The 15,791-nt window shown below is 40.7% G+C and overlaps 1 protein-coding gene across 13 annotated transcripts in view; it reads left to right on the top strand.

The window, feature by feature from the left end:
- ATP11B (ATPase phospholipid transporting 11B (putative)) overlaps positions 1-15,791 on the top strand; it is a 103,086-nt gene that overhangs the window by 27,545 nt on the left and 59,750 nt on the right. The window contains exon 1 of one of the 13 annotated variants that reach the window (XM_085232541.1): positions 14,875-15,154. The exons of the other annotated variants lie outside the window; for them this stretch is intronic. Coding sequence (XP_085088667.1) covers positions 15,128-15,154 — 27 coding nt within the window. The 5' untranslated portion in view covers positions 14,875-15,127. Of the gene's footprint in view, positions 1-14,874; positions 15,155-15,791 lie in introns of those variants that run through there. 13 annotated transcript variants of the gene reach the window in all.

The raw sequence follows: 15,791 nt of genomic DNA, 5'->3' as shown, positions 1-15,791 counted from the left end.
AGCTGATGTTTTCATCAGCTCACTATGAGATTCACATGAAACAAAATGTTTCATGAGTTGAAATAATCCATCAATGAGAAACTAAGAACTCACTGGGGATGATAAATCTTAATTCCTGCTTTTAAACGCCTCCAGTGTAAGGACACATCTCCATCTTCCCAAGGCCCCTGCCATTTCCATGCACTGCAACAGGAGGTTTGTGAAACAGTGATTGCCTGAAGTTTTTCACCCGTGAAAAGCGGCTTTTTCTTTTTTTTCCCCATCTTTGTTACTGAATCTGGCTGCAGTTCTTTAGAGACAGCATTCTTTTTTTTTTTTTTTTTTTTTTTTTTTTTCCCCACAAAACTTGGCCTGTTGCCGATCCCAATACAGAAGGTCACAACCCAAATTTCAAGGTTGGAATTTTGGCATTACTCCTTCTAACAATTTGCTAACACTTTTTAGATCAGCCTAAACATAAGTAAGTCACTAACAGTTGTCCTTTGAGTCCCTTTGCAAGGATTTAAGAAAAAAATTGCACCTGTGTTGACGTGGTTTTTCTCACAGGAAATAACATATACCTCGAAGAGGGCATGAGTCCCGAACTCAGGGGCTCCAGTTCATACTGTGGTAACAATATCAGCAATCTCAATTGATTATTTCTGTTTGATCAGCTTTCAAAGTAAAGCATCTCTTTGAAGTTATCTATTATACCAAACTGGCACCTTAAGTCTGCACTGAGGCATCTTAACATAAAGCCAAAAGTCTTGACAAGCTTATGTCCACATTAATAATAAATCTGGGTGACACAACCCCTTTAAGATGAGCAGTAACAGCTGAAGCCTCCTTAGAGGAAGCAATCTCCTTTGCTTTCTGTCAGAGAAGTCAGAATACTTGGAAAATCTTTCTATTTCATCTTCTCGCTCTCTCATTATCAGAGTTCCTAAATAAAAGTATACGATTCAGTCAATATTCTTTTAACTAGCTTGTCATTGTATCTGATTAGTCATTTAAGAGCTGTCCACTTGCCTAGGGAGGTCTGGATTTTGATTTTATTTTTATTCCAAATGACTGCAGTCATTATCTGGCTGCTTATGTGAATAATTAAAGTCTTCAAAAGCTCTGATGGGATTTTTTACTCTTCCCCTCTTTCCTATTGCATTCCAAATTTGTGCAAATTTGGACAAATATATGTCAGTTGGTTAAAACGAATGCAATTATTAGACAGTAAATAAAATAACTTCAACCAGACTTCTATAATAATGGCAGACAAATGAGCCAAGTAGTTTGAGTGGTATAAATAAGGAACAGCAAGCAAGTGAGGGAGGATGTAATAGGGCCCAAAGCAATAAGAGAATGAGTTTACTGAGTCCTTTCATCAGAGTGATTATTTTATAAACATGCATAACCAAGGATTTGAGTTGACTTGTATCTTCATATTGCTGATAACAGAAAATTGTCAGTCTTATTGGAAGCTGGTTCTCTTGAATCTCACAAGAACAGAAGGGAAATCCAGCTCAGAAGTGGTGCCTTTCAACCTGGACTATAAAATTGGGCTGGATTTTATATGAAAGAACTACTTACAGTAGTTAGCTAACTCAGATGTGTTCCTTGCAGCATGGGAAAGGGCACTGCAGCCTGAGGCTATGTGGTATGATAAAAAACACCACTTGGGTGCAAGGGGGTAATAGGCATCGCAGTTTTCAATGATCATGCTCCATCTGTACAACTAATGACATAAGGGGAGAAATTCATCGCTTCAGACCCAAGGTGTCTTTGAGCCTGTTGATACCATTAAGATTCCTATTAGGTTTTCTATGTGCTTCAACATCTCTTTGAGTTTTGCTTTCCCCAAGAGCTGAATATATGTCACTGTTTTCTATTCAGATGCTGAATGCAGTCATGCAGCACACACTGGTCTGGCTGCCCACAGCATTTTCTTAGTTCTCAGAAATGATCAGAAAGCCTCTTGGACCTTGCTGAGGCAAACAATTAGACATCAGCACTTTGTCAAAAATACCTATGACTGGCATTTTTTTTGCCTGATTCTTCACTGTGCTGTAAACTAAAAAAAAGATCCTCTCTTTATAACAAGTATCTGAAAATGTAGCTTGAGAAATGCTGATAATGCTGATTAGTCCAGCTTTACAAGTAGAGCCCACTCTTCACTGGAATGGTTCGGCTTGCCTTTGCTTACATTTTCCTGCCACGTTGAATTCCCTGTAGCAGGTGCAGATCAGCAGAAGAACCAAAACAGTGAGCAGTAATGTACTTCTTGGGGAAAAGGCAAGAGACTGTGTAATTTACTCAGTAGTATACTTCTACTTATAATTATTGCTAATTAAAAAAAAAAAAAAAAAACACCTCAGTGCAAATTGCATGACAGTACTGTGTAAGATAGATGCAGAGATAAAACACAGGTACAACTCATGCCTTGCAGGCTGACAAATGAAATGGAAAATGCTATTGTTTGTTTATTGACTGCCTGAGCATGTGATGAATGATATCTTTGCCTCACGAGGTAGCCCAAGATTCCCAGTGGTAACAGCCTTCCTGTCTTGTGATTCACCTGTGCAAATAGTGGGAAGCTGAGCATGTAACTACGAAGGCAATTACCTGATTACTTCTCTGCCCTTCAGTAACGATGGTGTTTCCCCATCCCCTTTCCAACCTTGAGGCTGCACCAGGTGAGCTGAGAGAGGGAGCAAAGTGCTTGCTCCCAGCTCCTTGCATCCCGAATACATGCAGCAGTATTTTTTTAATGAGCTCACAGGGAATGGGAGGAGAAGCTGGCTTCACTGCCGTGCATCCAGGGCTGCCAGGAGTGAGAGCAACCTGTCCTCCTTCTGGCAGAGCAGTACGTGCTCAGGAGGCTGTGAGGTGTTGTTTATAGGATATGACATCCTTTTTCGGCTTCCTGCACAGAGGCGTGCGGAAGTCGCAGGGGTGAGGCCCCACATCAGAGCTCACACCACAGCTGAGCAGCAGCCTGAGGACTTGAGAAGGGTGAAGTCCTGGGCCTCTCCTGAACAGCCGCATTACTGGCACACCGATTTGGATCTGTGGCGTTTTATTTGTTGCAGTCCTGGCTATTTGATACTCTACTGAGCATGGCCTGCCTGTAAAGCAAGCTGGAAGAGATCTGGAAGGAAAACAACAACTCACAGTGAGAATCGTGGAAAAGTTAATCCGTTTAGTGGATTAGGGTGAAGGTAAAGTGGTAACTAGCCAGTAGACTGTAAATATTTACATAAATAAGACATCTGATAGTACAGGACGCTTTAGTAAAAGGGAGGTTACCTTACATCAAATTCAGGTTAAGGTTTGACCTCAGTATTCAACAGAGTTGATAAGCCACTGGAACAGCTTTGGAAAGGAAGGATAGACTCCTCATTTTAAGTCATTAAGTAGTAATTAGGGATTTTTTTTTTCCTGTTAATAAAATATCTAGTTTCACTGTAAAGCAGGGCCTGCAAGTGCAAAGTGCAGAGTGGCACTGCCTGGCCTGCAGCAGGAAGGTAGGCCAGTCCAATGGGCATGTGAGCCTGCGGGATTGTCTGCTACCAAAAAAAGGCTTTAAAGGAACCTAGCAAGTCCCCTGCAGCTCTTGCAGAGAACATTAAGAAGTGAACTGTAGAAGCATCATGAAAACAACATTATGACAAGACATAAAGCACTAATCTCCAAACTCAGCAGGCTATGGAGGATCCTAATGACAAGCAATACTTTGCAGCCAGACTGACTTTTGTAGGAACAACTTGCCTTTCCTTTAATTACAGCATTAGGAAGATGGGGACCAGTTGTCCACAAAATACTATTGGTGCAGCCAGCTTACAGCCCTAAGGACTAAATATGAACAAAAATACAAACAGCTATTTGACTAGCTTTCTTCTGGAGCTCAGTTTAGGCATTAAAATAATTGCACCTTTCACTTAGGGCCTGAATGCTTCTGATTTGCTCAGTCCCTGCTTGTATAGTTGAGTGTCTGCAGTAGCATCAGTGGAGCTTGAGAATAAAAGAAAGAGATTGATTTTCATGGATCTATTTGATTTAGTCTCCCATGAGACTGCCTCTCTAACCACACATCATTTCTTTCCCTTTCTTTCTTTAATTCAAGCATTATTGTTCAGCCTTTATTAAAAATGAAAATATATATATATATATTTTTCAGTAAATATGGATTTCTTGTAGGATTTTCTTTTTTTTTTTTTTTTTCCTATTTTTATGTTGCTCTTAATCTAGTAGCATCACTTAATTACTACCAGGATGGAAACATATACGCTACAGCTGCAGCCTCAGCTACCTGATCTTATATACCACGGTGTATCCATGTTCCAATTTGTAACGTGTCCTAAGTCTTGTGGAAGCATCCTGACGTGTAGAATTACGTTTGTGTCATATTTATTTAATGATATATCTGCTAATGCAGCACTTTCCAAATAGAATTGCGGACTACATTGCAGTCAATCACTATACACAAACTTCTAGCAAATGGGATCAGATATCTGCCCAGATTATTTCTAGACAGACAGCTGGGAGTAGTTTTAACTATGCACATCCAGATGTGCATAGTTTAGGCATCTTTTTAAATGTACCTAATTATCTCAATTATGAGACTTTCTGGACACAGATTAAATGTTTTTGTCTCTAATGTGTACTGATAAATGAAGACTGGTGTCTTCTCTAGACTTGGAACAAAATTGCTGGAAAGTTGCTGGGTTCTCAGAAGTTTAGGCCTCCACATAGTTAGGTCCAAAATTCACTTTCCAGATAAAGCTGAATTTCTTCTGAGCCTTTGCATACATATCTATGGAGAAGTTTCAGCTTAAAAAGGCCATGCTGGAGTTACCAGCTTTCTGGGATGCTTGTGGCTGCGATGAAGTATCCCAGGCTCTGTCCTGCTGTCAAACTGGAGTGTGTTCTGCCCACCCTCCACATCTGATGCGCCTTGGGTCACATTTCTGAAACAGGAAAATCCCTTGCCTCCATGGTATGTTCAGTTAAAACAGCCCCTGGGAAGGAAGTGTGTTTGAAAACCCAAAGGTCTGATTTCACACCTCTATAACTGTACTGACTTACCAGAACTTTTTGGATGACACCATTCTTAAATGGGTATGCATTTGTCTCCGTGAATTTTAACAGAATTTCCTTTCTTTGGAAAACCATTTTAATTTATTTTGTATTTTTAATACTCATTTGGAATCTGAGAGTACTTTGGTTATTAAAGGAGCTTTTTGCATTTGATGCAGCTGTTCTTCCATCATGAAATAATTTTAATCCATTGCAGAATTATTTCTTGAATGTTTCTGATTTAAGAGACTCCAGAAACATGTTCTAAAAGTTGAAGTAACAACAAGAAATCTGGTATATCTTAAGGCACTGATATGAATTCTAATATGGCCAAATAAAATTAATGATTCAATATTCCATCAGTGACAGACATGGCATCAATTCTGCCCATCACCGGAGTCATCCTACACCGTAACTAATATTAATGTCTTTTCTTCACAGTTTTGGATGAAAAATAAAATGGGTATAAAAACTGTCAGTTTCTTCAGCGTTAGAGGCAACTTTCATATTGGCATTACATCTCCCAGTGTCATAAATCAAACAAGATATGCATCAGTTCCTTTCTGTATATACTTCTTGACTTTCAGTTAGAAGACTTTATTCTTCAGAACTGCCAGGACAGAGAGCTTTAGCTACTCAAATATTGGAGAGCTTTTCTGTAATAGGAGACACCAACAGAGAAACTGTTGCTCAGCTGTATGCCATCATTGTCACTATAAAGGGCACCGGCAACTGAAAAATATCTGACAAATTGACAACTTGACAGGGACATGAGATGGTGAATTAATCTACCTTGGCAGAAGGCTGTTGCTGAATATTTAAATAGGTTAACAGTCAACATTAAAGCCCTGAAACCAAATATGGGCTGGCAGCAGTAGAGAACAGGTAAATCTGATATCTAAATTATGCTCTTAATAGTGTTCTTCAATCTCAGAGTGAAAATCAGATTCTCAGATCCAAAGTAAAAGAGTTACTAATCTGACCTTACTTATTCTTTCCTGAGCAGTAAATTTTTCTAGCAAAAGAAGGAATTTTTTCTTCAATTTATGTGTACCTTCAAATAGGCAAATCCCAGCTTCCTTTTTCAGCTAAGATACATGGGTTCAAATAGAAAGATAGATAAGTTCAAGAAAGAAAAATCCATTTAAACTAAGAATAAATAAACCATATTTGGTTTTGTTAGAAATTTGAACATGCCCTTAGATCCCTCAGTTTCTCCAATCTTCTCTTGAAATGTCATGAGAAATGCATGCTGTCTGAAAACATATGACTCAGTGGCAGGAACATCTCTATGAAATGACTTTCATGGAGGTTTTACAGCCCGTATTTGTATTCCTGAGGATCTCATCAATCCAACACCCGAGCTGAATACAATGCAATGAGAATAAGTGAAAAGGGAACATAAGGAATCTTAGCAACTGTGTGGATGATCTAACCTCAGCTGTTAACTGCTGTACTTTCTAGGTCACCAGCACTATTTTTTTCTTGTCAATAAGCAGAAGGGCCAACTCAGCTGGCACCACTTACTTTTACCTTGCAGAATATCATTGAAAAAGCACGAGTTGGACAATGCACTTTGTCCGTATCAGTTTCAGATACTTTCAGGTGGCATTTCTCCAAAGGGATGACACTGTTCAATAACAACTGCTTTAGCCATCTGTGTGCTCTGTCATAAATTTTTGACTAATCCAGGATCTCATGAAAAGCTCCAGGGCAAGTTGGGTGTATTAAAAACTATTTCTTAAGTATAACTCAAATCCAAGTTAATAATTAGAATTGGTGCTATTCAAATCAATTCTCATTGTGCAAATAGAAGAGAGGATCTTGTGGGAATGTCTTCTGGGTCCAATACTAATCAGGATTTTCTTTAAGCTTTTGATTAGGGAATACTGTGCTACTGTGTTTGCAGATGTTAACAAGGTGGAAGGTATTTTGAAGTCAGAACTCAAAACATCGATAGACATCTCAGTAAACAAGATAGTCTAGATGGTGCTAAAAATATGATCAATGAAAAAGATAGGAATTAATTAAGAATAACAAAATGCATGAATATTAGATATAAAGTGACTGTTGTGGCCTGCAGGAAAAAAAAAAAGTCAAAAAATATCATAGCAGGCATACATTGAGCAGTCGTTCAATGGGAAAGGAAAAAAAATAAGCCACTAAATCTTGTTAAGGGTTATACAAATGTATGCAAGATAAGTGAAATCATTTTTCTATTCTGTGCAGCACAGATGAGGCCTCAGTTAAAGGACTGGCATTGTTTGATATCTGGCCATTTGGAAAGGAGGCACCTGGCTAGTAGGAGTCCAGTTGAGAGCAGGTAGGAATGTGGGGCTGGAAGAGCATTTTATTTTGTTGAACACATTTACTTAACTCAAAACTGATTTTAGTGACATTGAAGTATCTGGCTGTTTTTTTGTTGAATGATCACAAAATGAACAAAGTAAGTGAAACTTGCTCTTGCTCCTCACCTGATACTTTACGCCTGGGTATTGTTTGCTGGGCTGTTAGCTTGTATTTTAGCACAGGGCTGTAGTAGTAGCCATGAAGTCCATAAAGTATCAACTGGCTAGTAAATTTATTATTCAGAAATCTGTACTGCTGGCTGTAATCTCAGCTTTGAAGTCTCAATATAATTAATACAAGTAATCTTCCCACCTGATCCATCATTAGTTGTGATGCTACAGTTCTAGCTGTGAAATGAAGAAGCATGTTTTGTGTGGAAAGTGCAATAGCAGGAATTAAATGAGTCAGTATAACTGGAAAAAAGACAGACACCTGAGCTCTTACTCATGGTATCAGGCACTACGTCTCTGACTGTGTTCTTTTAGCCTCTGACCAGATATTAGACATCACGTGGGTTAGTTATTCAAGGCAAAAGAACACTTAGTTAATCTGTGTGGATTCTACAGAAAGACTTATTATAAATATATAAGTCAAGCTGTAATACATTTACAATGATTCGTGGGTAGGCATGATAGCCAAAAGAAAACCAGAAAATATTTGCAGGACTCTAACATTTTTATAAGTGTTTATATGAATGATTTATGTTTTAGCTGCAAGTAGAAGGAATAATATGTCAAATGTGAAACAGTTTTTTCATTCAGTACTTCCAAAGAATGACTTGGGGAGACCTACAGAGTGGAGATAAACCTCCAATGGCTGACCACTGTTCCCTCTCAAGTCAATGCAAACCCTGCTATTCATTTCAGCCAGACAATCTCACAGCTATTTTAGCAATTAGGTTCACATTATGAATTAATTGCATGAAATTATAAGTGATATCTAGACAAATACAAAGAAATCAAATTAACTGGATAAATTATATACTGTGAACCACTTATCTGAAATGCTTAGCTTTTGCAACTGCGTACCCTTAGAAATATTCCAAATAAAAGATACAGTTCAATAAAAGGAACTTTTTTTCATAGAAATTAAGAATAATAATTGTCATTAGATTATTTAATTGATCTGTGAAATATTTGATAAAGCTTTTTATGAAGCTGGTAAATTCCGAAACATCTCGTAGAAACACATCACAAAACACACAGTTTCTGGGGCTCTCTCCCTTCTCGGCCTAGTGTTTAAACAATTGGTACTCAACTAAGGACAGACTAAAAAATGTTTACGGACCTTCAGATTTGTTCCAGTAGGTACTTCAGCTTAAGGGATGATGCTTAACAAACTCATGGGATCGGGCAGCAGCATAGCAATAGAATCAGTAAAGTTCCTTTGCTGTGAGCAAGCACAGTAACATAAGGAAGCTGACAGAAGGCTACATATGATCCAAAGCTAGACCTCTCATTTCATGACAATCATTATCAACTAAAAACTTATGCTGTCAGAAAAAGACAGGAGATTAGGAAAGGAAAATAAAAATATGCAGGGAAATTACCAAATATGGGAGACTTATAGAATTACAGCTGCAGCAGACCTAGATGGGGAAAGTGAGATAGCTGAAAAAGGATTAGGATTAGGATTGCTTATGCACTTATATAACGTTTGTTCTAAATTTGATTACAGTACTCAGTAAAATGAGAACTCAGTATTCATCATGTGCAGCAAAAAACTACACATGTCAGGATCATCATTTACATTTGCAAAAATAATTAGGAATAGCCTCTATGATGTTCTCATTATATTAATCAGCCAATGTTTTGCTGTACTTTGAAGACATTAAGCATTGTAAGAACTTCAGATGAGGCAGCCATATGTTTCTTTTGTCTCATATGGCTCCCGGAACATCATCTGTCACGTTCACAGCTATTTCTTTCTTTGTTTGCAGAGATTGCAAATATCCCTGCATGGTTGGTTCGTTACTGTGCTGTACTTTGAAACTAGAATATCAGAAATGAATTTTTGAAAGTAAACTCAAACTTTGAGTATTCAGTTTCAAATTTTCAAAGCTTGAGTTTAAGAAGGTCAAAATGCTTCCTGTGATTTTACTCACTGCTGTGCTTAGTTCTGATGTTTGACTCTGAGATTATAGACAGGATTTTGAAAGTCTGCCTATGTAACTTTCTTGTTGCTCAGACAGAAGTGAAATGCTATCTGTAGTATCATGATCTGTCTTTAGGCTATATGTATATTCTAAAACCAGCTTGTTGCATGCATGAAACATAACTTGTATTAAAAATTGTCTTTTAATTGCAGCACAAAACAAACAAACAAACAAACAAAAAACATTTCCACAATTGCTATTCAGTTTATATTTGTGCTAACCTAAAGAAAACTACAGTGGCCTGGAAGTGAAGAAAGTATGACTGATGTGCACAATCCAACATAGAGTGCAGCGTGGGCTGGGGACTCCCAGGATCAGTGGAGAATCCTCAGACCTATAGGGTAGGGCTGTATTGGCTAGATCCACACCACTGCCCTAGAAAAGGAGCAGGGCCAGCCTGGAAATGATGGCCACATTTAATCAGATCATCCATCTATGTTGTCAAGGATAGGATAAGGTCAGGGTTCAGTCCCACAGGTCTATGGCTGAGCAAGGCTGGAGACTGACATCCTGTGGTGTCACTGGGGAACGATGTACAGCCCCAGGCTGAGCTGAAATGGAGCCCCCAGGCTATGGGCAGGATGGGGAGAGGCTCTGGGAGTGCTGCTGAGGTCTATGAAGGTCTGTTAGCATTCTCAGGAGCCAGATAGGGTGAGGGAGGTGGTGGGTGCACCTACACATCCTGGAAGATCTGCCTGGAGATACGCGGTGTTATAGGCACACATTAGCACTTACTTTAAGCATACTGTGCTTAGGGAACTGCAGATATTCATTCTGAGATGCAAATAGGTTCCACATCAAATACCAGTGAGTGGTGTGATTCATTTACAGTTTCTGAGGTGCCAAAAACTTTACTGTAAACATTGTAATGGAAGGAACAAACATTTTTGCCAGTTATTTTGTCTGGCAAATGCTGCTGATAAATCCTTTTGCTGTATCTCTTTTAGAAAAATCTGTTTTTACTGTTACTATACCAAACAGCCTCTAGTGTTGAATAAGTGCTAGCTGGTGATTTTGTCTGATCTGTGAGACCTTCTTGGTGAGACCTTCACATCCACCAATACATCTGAAACTTGTGTTCACAGCCAACATTGGCAAAGATCTTTGATTTTGTCCTTTAAAACCCAAGGTGACTGTATCAGTTTTAGATGAGGCACTGACATTTTCCTTACTGCACCAAGCTGTCTGTGCCTTGTTTGCTGAGGCATTTGCTTATCTCTAGACCCACCGGAGCCCTGTCATGGATGCACCTGAGAAGACAGTAACTATTTTTTGTTAAAGTTTTAAGGTTTAAGCAGATAAAAGAGCTAGAGTCATGTCCACCAGCTTCATCTCTCACATACTTGAGAAAGGGATAAACTCACCTACTTTGAGTGTTATCTCCTCATTTGCTGAAATGGTGAGGAGTTGAGAGAGAAAGCTGAATTAAGGCATTCCCAATTTGTTTTGCTTTTATCCTGGATGAGGTGAGAGAAGAGCCTGAAGAGAAGCTTGTGTACTCAGGTTGGCTAGGACCCAGCTAGCAGCATGGCAAGGAACACCTTGAGTAATATCTACTGAGTAATTTGAGTGAATGTAATATAGAAACATCCGAGCTAGCTTTGTATGTGCTCAAATAGTAGAAATGTTGAATTCTGGAAACAAAAAATCATAGCACAGATATACCCTTAGTTATGACAAACATTCTTCGTATCTAAATCCCACTGAGATTTAGAAACCAGGCTTTTTTTCCACTTCCATGACTTGTATGCTTTGAACCAGAAGGTGCTCTTAAAAAACCTCTGTCAAATTCAGTAGTTTGAACAGTGCTCCAGGATATAGGAAACAAAGATGTTCAACCTCTACTTGAGGGCGTTTGAAATCCCATCTCCTACTACCCAGGGAATATCCTAATTAGTAGATGTTATGCTATTTTGCTATTAATCCAAGAGAGAATGTGTACAGTCATAAACAATTTCTTTGTTCCTTTCCCATAAAGATCTCAAACTGCTTTCCAAATTAACAAACCTGGGTGTGCTAGTGTTTGCATTGCAGTAGTCAAGGCAGTGCCCTAGGAGAGCAGTGTCAAGAGACCAACGTACTTGTAACTGCATTTATGTGTTTTTATTCTAGGAATTCAATCTTTTATTACACACCCAGTGGTATTAATTTAAATCCTATAAAGCAGGAAAAAAAGTATGGAAAAAAAAAAAAGAAAAAAAAGAAAAAAAAAGTGTGGTATATGAACAACTCACCAGAGTTTTATTCTTCAAAAATAGAAAGCTGAGGTTATATGTTAGGATCCAGTTAGTAACTGAATGTACAAGTAGCAAAAAGAAATAAAATAATGTGCTGATGTTTAGTAACAGTCTTGGAAACATCCCCTTTTAGGATGTGCATCCCGTAATTCAATCTGAGCTTATCTCTTGCAGGGAACAAAAAAGGAATAACAAATTACACACAAGGTTTTCCTTGAAAAAGCTCAGTTCATTTTCTAAGACTCTTTTACGTTTTCCCTGAAGACTGGTTGCTCTAGGCTAGAATCCACATGTGTGTTTAGATGAAGGGCCTTGTGACTGAAAATAAGCCCCTGCTTATCTCTATATAATTGGTGCTGCAGCCAGTAATTGAATGCCTGTGGAATAGAGATGCCTCGAAGAAACTCCATGTCTCTCAGGCTGCTCTTTTTCATTATGGATTAGAAACAAAATGGGCATTTTTATAGTTAGCATATATTGTTAATTAGCAGCATAGTTAACAAAGTAAATGACGCGTAGACTAAATTACTTATTTAAAGAAATGACAAAATAATTAAAAACAAGTAACGACTGATAGGAATTCTCCACCAGGGAAACAGTGAACTGTAAGGAGTTGACACTTGCTTTTTGCTACACTAACTGACATCCCTGCTCCTAATCTTTACTTTTTTTTCACCCCCTGGCATCAGCACTGTGCATCACCACATGACTCGGGGCCATTCAGCATGCCAGCACCTCACTCACTGAAGAACAGCCCCAGAACACCTCTCAAAAATAGTAAAAATACATGAAAGCCTTGTGCAAAAGCATGCCAAGGGAAAAGGATCCAAGGCTGCATGTTCAGGCAATGATTTTGTGGTTACCAATATTTAATTTTGAGAACCTAAAATGTAGTACCGCCGATTACATAAGAATTACTCATGCACATATAATTAAAAGCTTGCAGTACCTAATATTTGTGTGTGGTTTTATATTTGCATACATATTTTGTATCAGGCAACACTTGTGTCCTCATCTTGCTAAACAAACATCTGAAATCATTGCTCTTATAGATACTTAACAGGAAAGCTTGGAGTCTGATCAAGAAAGCTTAGGAAATGGGCTTAGCCTAATTTTCAAATCAGAAGGTTAAGTTTTTCTTCTGCAGTTGCTTTTTCTGTGTATAATCCAGCTGTGTTAATTCGAGTGAGATGTCAGGACAATATGTTAAAGTGGGATCTCATCTGTGGGAGCCGTTATTCTCAGGACAGTTTGAAAAGCACTGGAGCATTACTGGTGAGGCAATATGCAAGCTGGCTGTTCTTCTTCAGGTTTTTTTCTCCTCAAAATCATTTTGTTCTCAAGAGTGACAAAAAAATTCATAAACATCCAGCATCAGCTTTGGAGAAATTTAAAAGGTGCAGAGTTTTACTAGCAAGAGCTCCATGCAAGGATGCTATTCTAATAGAATTTTGCCATATATTGGAAAAGTAAATGGGGTCAGAGCATTCTGTAGCACACAGAAAAATAGCTACATCCCATCCATACAGTTTCATCCTCTAAAATATGTATTTTTGAAGGGAATATATAAACATCAAAGATCAAATCATTTGTAAATTGCTCTTGGGCTTTGTCCAGTGCAATAGTACCACAGCAGCAATGTGGGGCAGGCAGCGCCAAGTAGCTTTATATAACAAATGCAAGCAGTGGAAATACAGCCTTGCAGAAGGTGCACCTCACATCTCAAACTGGCAACAAATATACTTACACTTCAGAGAAATGGCATGTGATTTTTGGTGTTTGGTGGCTGGGATGCTGCTTACATCTTATTGGGAAGGAGGAGCAGAATGAGCGTATCAGCCAAGCGCTGGCTCGAGGCTGCTCTCCAGGCAGCGTGCCACAGCTATGAAATCACTCTGTTATTTTAGACTCACATTAGACGAATAGAGTAATGCAAGCTGTTTGAAACTCAGCTTTGATGTATTTAAATGTTTTGAAATAATGGCTAGCATTTAATATGGAGTTTTGCTAACATTATCTTTCAGAGTCGCCCAATGAAAACAGCCTTATTTCCTACTGTTTTAAAGGTATTTGTCTAATAAAAAACAGATGCTTAAACCATCCGCCTTCACCACAAGATTCCATTGTTTAGACGTTCTATCATCCATCTGAACGGCTGAATTATGTCCTAAATTTCTAACTGATCGCTAAGTCCTACATAAGCAGATATGGCTGTGATTTCTTGCTGCCTGCCACAAGTGCCAGGAAGCAAAGGCGAGTGGTGGGAGTGACACTCCGCTCCTCACACTGTGCGAGATGTCTCTTTAACTCAGTGTCAGATTTGTCTCCAACTTAGTGGCAACAATTTGTTCACAAATACCCGCCTGTCTTCTGCTTACAGTGATCTCTGTTAATTCCTAACACACTGGCCTAGAGGCTGCAGGCCTGCACTGGTGTATGGTGGTGTTCAAAGCTGAGTTCTTTACTATGAGAGTGGTGAGGTGCTGGAACAGGCTGCCCCGAGATGCTGTGGATGCACCATCCATCCCTGGAGGTGTTCAAGGTCAGGTTGGAAGGGGCCCTAGGCAGTCTGGTCTAGTATTAAATGAGGAGGTTGGTGGACCTGCCTGTTGCAGGGGGTTTGGAGATTCATGATCTTTGAGGTCCCTTCCCACCCAGGCCAATCAGTGATTCTGTGATGATGAGCACAGTTCCGTTCTTGCAAGTGGTTGTTGTTCCCAGTGCAAAATGGAAACCATGGAAGAGCTCACACATTTTGACAGCCAATTTTAACCAAAGAGCAGTTCAGCATAATGCTGCCAGGAGCAGAGACAAGTGCCAGACCCTCCTGGCACAGGTGTGTATCAGCACACGGCGTGCTCAACTTTTATGTTTAAATCAGCCGTCATTTGGCAGAGATGGCATAAACATATCAACCTTTTTCAAATTCTTTATTTTACTGCTGCAGCACGTGCCATTTTTTACAAGAAAACATAGAGGAAAAAAAGAGAAACGCAAGCTTCGCGCTTCACTACAGAAAGAACTACCGGCTCCCCGAGCCCGGCCAACCGCCAGCCGCCCCTTCCTCCCGCACCTCAGCGCCGCCCCGCGCTCCCGCCGCACACGTCACTTCCCGGGGGCGGCCGCAGCGCCGCGAGCCGCGGGTGTCGGGGCGGCGTTGTGATGGCGGCCGCGGGGCGCCGGGGGGGCTGTGCCGCTCCCGCCTCGGCCTCGGGCCCCCGTGCCGTGGGGGGCAGCCGCGGCGGGCGGTCGGCCTGAGGCGGCGGCGGTGACGGCGGAGGGCGCGGCGCTGCCCGGGGAGCCCCGCCGCGGGGGGTCGCGACCCGCGGCGCCGGGGATGTTGCGGTGGGTCCGGCAGCAGCTGGTAGGTGCTCCTCGCGTGCAGCCAACGCCCGGCCCCGTGCGCGGCCCGGGCCTTCCACGCGGGGCAGTCCCGGGAGGCGCGGAGCCGGGCTGGGGGCGGTAGGGCTGTGGGGGGGAGGAGGGAGGAGCGCTTCTCCCGTCGGGGAGATCCAGGACCCAGCACTCTGTTTTTTTAAAATTCTTATTTAATTATTTATTTATCTGACACGTATCCAGGGCTTGGAGCAGTTTTGCTCTGGTATTTCGTGATTTACTCTTGCCTTTAAACCCCGTTGACAGTGGGGAAAGTGCATTTCCTTGCCCGTGGCCTCCTTTAGCTCCCCAAACTTGAGGAAGGACGGCAGGCCTTTCGCTGTGGGCTGACACACCTGGGTTCGCAGGCCTCGCCTCCTTCGGAGGCTTTGCACCTGCTGTCCGTGTGCGGCACTGTCCTGTGCCTGAGAGCTGCCGCTGTGCTTAGGGCTTTGAAAGCGAAAGCTAAGGTGAATGTCAGTGCTTTTGGGGGAGACTACTCGGGAAAGGCTGCCGTAAGGTCTCTGCTTTCCAGCCCGTGCTGTGAGGGCACTGGTGCAGCTGCCTGCATTATTTCTCTTTCATTTGCTGAAGCGGTAAAATCAAACTTTTTCTGTTGCTTGCAA

The sequence above is a fragment of the Meleagris gallopavo genome, chromosome 11 (genome assembly GCF_905368555.1).
Source record: "Meleagris gallopavo chromosome 11, MGAL_WU_HG_1.1, whole genome shotgun sequence".
Lineage (NCBI taxonomy): Eukaryota > Metazoa > Chordata > Aves > Galliformes > Phasianidae > Meleagris > Meleagris gallopavo.
This window is presented reverse-complemented; position numbering and strand designations above follow the sequence as displayed.